Source organism: Eptatretus burgeri, chromosome 6 (assembly GCF_056783735.1).
Source record: "Eptatretus burgeri isolate ZD-2024b chromosome 6, Ebu_testis_v1, whole genome shotgun sequence".
NCBI lineage: Eukaryota > Metazoa > Chordata > Myxini > Myxiniformes > Myxinidae > Eptatretus > Eptatretus burgeri.
Window position 1 is genome coordinate 15,953,325 of NC_140966.1, and position 7,500 is coordinate 15,960,824.

Sequence of the window (7,500 nt, forward strand, 5' to 3'; positions counted from 1 at the left end):
CAAATTGATTATATCTAGTTGTATATATTAAATGCATAAATATGATGATACATATGTGTTTTATCATGTTTATTGTGACCTGATTCATTTTATGGACAAATTTAATTGATAATATCAGAGACGTTTGAAAAATCACCTGAAAATATTATTCGCTTTTACCACAGGAGGGGACATCTAAAAAGTCATGAATATTTAAAATTGCCCAAGGGTGACATCACCACACCCACCTGGGGTTGTTTACTGGGACCCTATGCAATAATAATCAGAAGAGAAAAAAACTTTTACAGACATTTTGGGGATGGCGAATTTTAGTCTCTTATTCTGCCGGACTAATGTTTTGTACTTCAGAACTTCAATATGGATACAAACAAACACGACATAATAGTGACCGAAGCTTTTCGTGCTGCACTCTTCATGCTTAGATCGAATATATATATAATATAAAATGTATATATATATATTGTTGTGAATTCGCACCCGCCGGCGTGTGGACGGCCACGTAACTCGAATCGCGGCACGTCGCCCACCGGACGGACAATTCTGTCGTGACCCTCTCGGAACAACGCCGGGAGCTTGTCACTGGTGGGGGTTTAACCCCACCACGACCGTGCCAATTGCCCACCCACGCAGGATAGAGTCGCTCGCCAAATTCGATCTCCCTAAGTACCTGCGCGGATGGTCGACCGGGCGATCGTACCACGCCGCAGGCCGACTCCGGACACGAACCGCTTTAGCGGTCCGTTCCGTGCTACAGTGATAACCGAGCGGTGTTATCGTCGGCCTTGACGGTTCCGATTAATTACCGGGATGTTAAACCCACTACGAACCCCTTTCCGTGATGCAAGATGGAGGGTCAATAAAAAAGGAAAAGAGACGAAGCAGAGCGGGAACAGTTCAACAAGCAAGCACTTTATTCACACGCGCACACAGACAAGCACGTAAGGCACGTATTTGCAGTCATACAGTAATGCACATAAAGCAATTAAAACAAAAGAAACGATGCAGAGCTACAACTGAATACGCGTACACACGGCAACACTTAAACAGTTCTACTTTACGAGACACGGCGCCACAAGATCCACACAAAAACCCCAAAAAGAAAATGGTGACTTCCCTTTGGGCCGTCGAGTCCCTCTCCCACGTCCGTCGGCGTGGTCGCGCCTGGCCGCGACTCCGATCCCTGGTGTGGTAGGCGAGTCCTCTCCGGTGTGCCTCGCGCCGGCACGTGTTGGCCGCTCGACGCCACGGACGGGGTTTCCAGCGCTATCTCAGCGCGGATAGAAAGGGGGGGGGGGAACGTTGTTGCTCGAGGTCGTGGTGTGGGAAATGGCAGACGCTCCGTCTCGCCAGCGGGGTCTCGGGACCACACCACAGAAGACCAGGCCAGCGGTCACCACGAAGAGGAGACGAAGAGGAAGAGCGAGCCGGAAGAGAGAGAAGAAGACGAAGAGAGCCAGAGGAAAGCGCTCCGCCCGTGTCCGACTTGTATAGCCCAGGGCTCCGCCCTTCACTCCGCCCCCGTTTTCGGCTCCACCCTCCTTCGAGAGGGTTCTCGAAGAGGGGCGTTCCTCACCCCGACCGCCTCACGCTGGTCATCCACCAATCGGCGGCGAGCTGCCCTTCCCCCTACCTTCACACCAAGCGCGGGGAAAAATGGCGGGAAAAAAGGCGGGAAAACCTGCACATCCTCGCAGTTCCCTCCTTTGCGCCTTTGTTTGCCGTTCGGAAGCGGACGTAGTGGCAAAGATGTAGTAGCGTAGATGGTGGAGGTGGCGTGGTTGCAGTGTGGTTGGCGCTGTGATGGGGATGGCGTGGTTGTTGAAATGTTGTGTGTTTGAAATAAAAGATAGAAAAAGAAAAACTACTGATTCGAAGCGTCGCAGCCCGGATGGATCACATAAATTCTCTCTATACAACGGGTTTGGGCTAACTACACATGTACCTATGAAGATATCTCACCTGAGGGACCTTTATGGTGTAATGCGAATTTCCATAGCCGTAACTATATATATATATATATATATATATATATATATATATATATATATATATATATATATATATATATATTACACACACACACATACACACACACACACACACACACATACACACACACACACACACACACATTCCATGAAAACGCTGTTCCATCCTCTCCACAGGTGAGTCATTATTTGAGATTGTCATTTGTTTAGTCACCTGACATGTGGTGGGTGGTACTCAATAGCTGTAACTGTGTTTTAAACAATGCTCCCTAGAAACGGTCTGATTGTGTTAAAAATACTGACTCCTCCTTCGTATGCAGCACAAGGCTGCAGGTAGCATCATTGGCTGAGGGTGTGGCTGTGCCACTGATGCAATGCCCTTATTACTTTCAGACGGATGACAGATTGAGTCAACCCCAGCTGGTGTTGATTTAAATGGCCGACGGGCAAGAAGTTGGGACCTTAAGATGTCAAGCAAGCCACCCCAACTCCTAAGCCAACACCAGGCTTAACTAATGACTGATGTGGAATGTCTCTCTAATCTTTGACTGACTGAACATGGTAGGACTAGAAATGGGTGGCAATAGTCGGTAATGTGAACGACTGAACGAGTGGGAATTCTCTGTTTGTTCAGTCATGTAATGGAATTTCCATGGACCATGGTGTAATTGGATGATTTCTGTACTGTTTTGGATTTTTGTGTTTTCTTCATTTCATAATTTTTCTGGCTTCTTCATTTCAGTCTTTGATTATTTTTGACATTCTGATATTTATTTTTATGTGCCTTTGGAAAAAGGCAATATTGTGACTTCTTCCCCATACCTCGTCCTCCACCCATTCATTCGTACCACAGTTACGAGAGCAAATGCCATCTTGATCACGTCCGTGGCCTCGACTGGTACCCATTGAAGCCAGGCAGTTTAACATCGGCTGGCTGGGACCACCAAGTGGTGCATCATATCATGCCAGAAGCTGCTACAAGTGACGGGGTAGTTGGTATCTCTGGTGATGCAACACTGATGGAGACCGGCACGGTCTGAACAGAACACTGATTATTGCAGTGGCAAATGTGAAGTGTAAGAATTGTGGCAGTATACCTGCTTTTTTTTTTTTTTTTTTTTACTTATTTGTTGTCTCTGCATTGTTACTGTTTGTTGTAATTTGAATAACTATACATAATTGGCCAAGCAAAAGGTTCGCCTGTGTCTCGTATGACTTCCTTAAACCTTGTGGTTGTAAAGCAAGCATGACGTTCTTATTATCATTATTATAATAATAATAATTGTTGTTATATTGGTGTTGACATTTTATCCAATAATTTTTTTCTTTGGAGATTGCACAAGTGGAACGCTCTGTCGGCAAAGAATTGCATTCCAAGAACCCGTTTATCACCAGCCTTGCATTTCATTGTTTGGCTGTTCTCTATTTTGTGATTTCTTTCTTGGCCAACTTGTATTCCACACTTGCCTGCAATAAATTAATTGGATTGTATCAATACATCTTGAAGTTCTGCTCCGTGACATTTTTACAGTCCACTTCTTTACAAACTTGTACGCCTTACATAAGATGCACGTTTAGTGCTGAATTGAGGGTATATTTTGCATCGCACGTGAGGCATTGCGGAAACCCGGGTGACGAGCCACCATAGTTGAAATCGGAACATTCGATTTTGCCCGTCACGTGAATTTTAATGTTTCCAAACACTACTTTTGAATGGAAAACATCATGATGATTTTAAAGAAGCAGAACAAAAGATCTGCTCGATGCAGTTGAGTCTCCAACTGAAGTGAAGGCTGGATTAGTGTAGTGCACAGGCAAGTCTAGCGATTCAACATCCTATGAGAGATGCTCCATGCCTCCCAACAATTCCATAATTTTTTTTTTCAACAACGTTACTCTCAAGGCCAGGGCACATTCACCACTTTGCTTTCCACTTCAGTGTATTTATTTCCATTTTAAAATGTTTTTATTTTAAGTTGGTGAATACAGGGCACAGAAGCATGATATAAAACAACTGAGGAATTGGAATTGAACAATGTTTATCGGGCCGTCACAATTAAAAGGCTGGATTGATCTTTATCGAAAAACAGTTTACATAGTAAAATCAACTGCTGCGCCACTGCACGATGAAATAATTGCCACATAGACCTTTTTCCGATGGCTTATCGGCTTGAATGCACCCGATTGCAGAACAGAATCGAGCCCAATTAGTACTTGTATGGTACATCAAAATGAATCCGGTTCGTGCTCACATGGTCAATGGCTATGGAAGACAATGATGTCGGTTGGGGATGCCAGGATAGCTGAATTCAATATTTATTGGCACAATTCAATTTGATTTTCTGCGAGCTGTCAGGTGTTGAAATGATTCTCTTGTGGTTGAATCTGAATATATTTGCTGTCCTGGTACAAGGCTAAAAGGGACTGCTGCATCTTGGATCATGCTGTCCTTTGAATGACGATGGATAACTGCATGTACATACAGAAAAAGGCATTTTAGCCCATCTCACCTGTGCAAAGTCCCTTCCCAGTGCTCTCCAATATGTGTGGCATGTGTTGGTGGTGGGGGAAGGGGAGGCAGGTGGAGGGAGCGTGAACGACACGGGTGAAGGTGGAGGTTGATAAGGGTAAGGGAAATGACAAGCAGAGGGAAAGGGTGAGGCATTACATGACAGATAAGACTTTGCCCTTCACACATTGGGGGACAAGAAGATATTCCAACCCACCCCCTTAAAAATGTTTTTCAAATATTTTTGAAGTATTTTGGGATGATGATGGCCGAGAGGTATGCACACTCACCTCAAATCTGTCTAGCCTGGGTTGGAATCCCAAACCAGCTATAAACTGTCTGTCATCCCAGTGTTTCACAGGCAGAGAGATTCATAAGTGTATGGGCCGTGTCTCAGATGGATGTAAAACTGGACATCACGTCATTAGTTGGTGGACATTAAAGACCCCATGGTGACCTTCACAAAGAGTAGGTGAAGTATCACCAGCACCATGGATAAATAATAAATTCCTGCCCTATTCCTGGGATGGCAATGGCAAAGTGGAAAACCACCCAGTATAAGCCTTGACAAGAAACTGATATGGCACCACCATTGCTCTTTAACATAGTATGGTACACCATAATCAGAATTTTAGGATCGGGAAGAGGGCAGTTGGATGGGAGTTGGTATTACACAGATGGCATGTTCACACTTAACAGGTCCCACATCAACTGCTGTGGCCAAAAATATTGGCACCCTTGCACTTTTTTTTTTTCAAATAACTCGCAATTTTCTCTAAAAATAACTTTAAATTGACAAAAGTATTTGGTCTCCACAATTCTATATTTCACTGTTATTATTACAGAAACTTTGTTTTTGATTCAGAACTTAATACATCCTTTTACATCAGAAAATAAAGAGACATGGCATTGACAAGATTATTGACACCCTCGACTTCATATCTGGTAGCACAGCCTTCGGACAAAATAACTGCAGTCAAGCGCTTCTGATAGCCATGAATGAGCTTCCTACACCTCTCCGCCAGGTCTCTTCCAGTTTGTCTCCTCCAGTTTGTCCTACACCTCTCCTCCAGTTTGTCCCACTCTTCTTGTGCAAACTGCTCCAGTTCTCCCAGATTTGAAGGGTGCCTTCTCCCAACTGCTGCTTTCAGATCTTCCCCCAGGTGTTCAATTGGATTTAGATCTGGACTCATTGCTCACCATTTCAGAACAGTCCAGCGTTTTGTCATGAACCATTCCTGGGTACTTTTTGAAGTGTGTTTGGGGTCATTGTCCTGCTTCAAGACCCATGACCTTTGACAGAGACCCAGCTTTCTGACACTGGGTTGAACATTGCGCTCCAAAATTCCTTGGTGGTGATCTGATTTCATGATGCCTTGCACACGTTCAAGGCACCCAGTGCCAGAGGCAGCAAAGCAACCCCAAAACATCACTGACTCTCCTCTATGTTTGAGTGTAGGGAAGGTATTCTTTTCTTTGAAGGCTTCATTTTGTTTTCTGTAAATATAGAGATGATGTGCTTTACCAAAAGGCTCTAATTTGGTCTCATCTTTCCACAGGACATTCTCCCAGAAGGATTTTGGCTTGTTCAGGTGTGTTTTGGCAAACTCCACTCGGGCTTTCTTATGTCTCTCTCAGCAGTGGGGTCCTCCAGGGTGTCCTCCCGTAGAACCCCCTTTCATTGAGTTGGCGATGGATGGTGTGAGTTGAAACTGTCGTACCTTGTGTCTGAAGGTCAGCTTGAATCTGTTTGGCAGTTGATCGAGATGCTTTCTCCACCTTTCGAACAATCCTTCGCTGCAATTTTCGATCAAGTTTTCTCTTGTGGCTACGTCTCGGAAGGTTGGCTACAGTACCATGGGCCTTAAACTTCTTTATAACATTGTGTACAGTGGACACAGGAATATCAATGTCTCTGCAGATGGACTTGTGGCCTTGAGATTGTCCATTCTTGGCTACAATCTTGTGTCTGACCTCCTCAAGCAATTCTCTGGTTTTCTTTCTTTTCTCCATGCTCATTGTGGTACACAGTGACACAAAACAGTAGAATGACTCCTTTTCTCTATTCCAACTGGTTGAATGAGTGATTTTTATATTGCAGGCACCTGCAACTCTCCACAGGTGAGTTCAATTCCAAAGTAAAGGAGAATCACCTGCTTGAAATCTCGATGTGTCATAACTTCTAAAAGGTGCCAATAATATTGTCCGGGCCATTTTATGATATCTGTGTGGACTAAGCTAAGATTTAGTAATTTTTTTTCATCTTTTTTGTTTTGTTCCACTCCAAATCAAAGAAAAATACAAATCTGGATTCCAAAAGATTTTTTGTTTTCATCAATTTTCTGGAAGAAATGGTGCATTATATGAAAAAAGTGCAAGGGTGCCAATATTTTTGGCCACAGCAGTATTAGAATTATTATTATTTAATATGCAGACTGGCTGCTGGTAGCATCATTGCTGGGAGTGCAGCTGTGCTGCTAATGCTGTGCCCTGTTACCAGTGAGCTGGTATATGGGGTGTGAGCCCTGCAGAAAATGGGTGTTTGGGGGGGGGGGAGATCACAGAGCAGGAGGAGCGAGTCTGGAGAGGAGACCGTAGAAGAAAGAAAGACCACCAACCTGCCTGAGGTGAGGGAGTGAGAGACCCAAAGACTCGGTTTCATCGCAGGAGATTCCAATGATTCTGAAGGCCTTGGTTTCCGCTGAGCAAGATGTGAGGCAGGGGAGCCAGCCCAGAGGGGAGTGCGGTATTCCATCAAGCTGCGGATGAAGGCCTTGGAGGTAGATAAGAGTTTAGGTGTGCCAAGGAAGGGCTTTGTACGATGGAGGATGCCCAGTCGGAGGCTGGCTTTGAAGGCCAACTGTGAAACGTGGTTTGTTCAAGAAAGATCATGGCTGATCGTGAGACCCAGTTGTTTGAATGACTGAACTTCCTTAAGAGGAAAGTAGTTAAGAAAGTTATATAGGAGGGTTTGGCAGATGGTCCTTTCAGAGAGGAATTGTG

General features: G+C 44.5%; 1 protein-coding gene across 2 annotated transcripts in view; it reads left to right on the forward strand.

The window, feature by feature from the left end:
• Nucleotides 1-3,485, forward strand: part of WDR77 (WD repeat domain 77) — a 166,345-nt gene extending 162,860 nt beyond the window's left edge. The window contains exon 11 of one of the 2 annotated variants that reach the window (XR_015058974.1): nt 2,842-2,978. Coding sequence is in view for 1 of the 2 variants with exons in the window: in XM_085884181.1 (XP_085740307.1) it covers nt 2,842-3,028 (187 nt within the window). In the remaining variant the exon portion in view is untranslated. Of the gene's footprint in view, nt 1-2,841 lie in introns of both variants that reach the window. The other variant, XM_085884181.1, reaches the window with a different exon arrangement.
• The last annotated feature ends 4,015 nt before the right edge of the window (nt 3,486-7,500 follow it).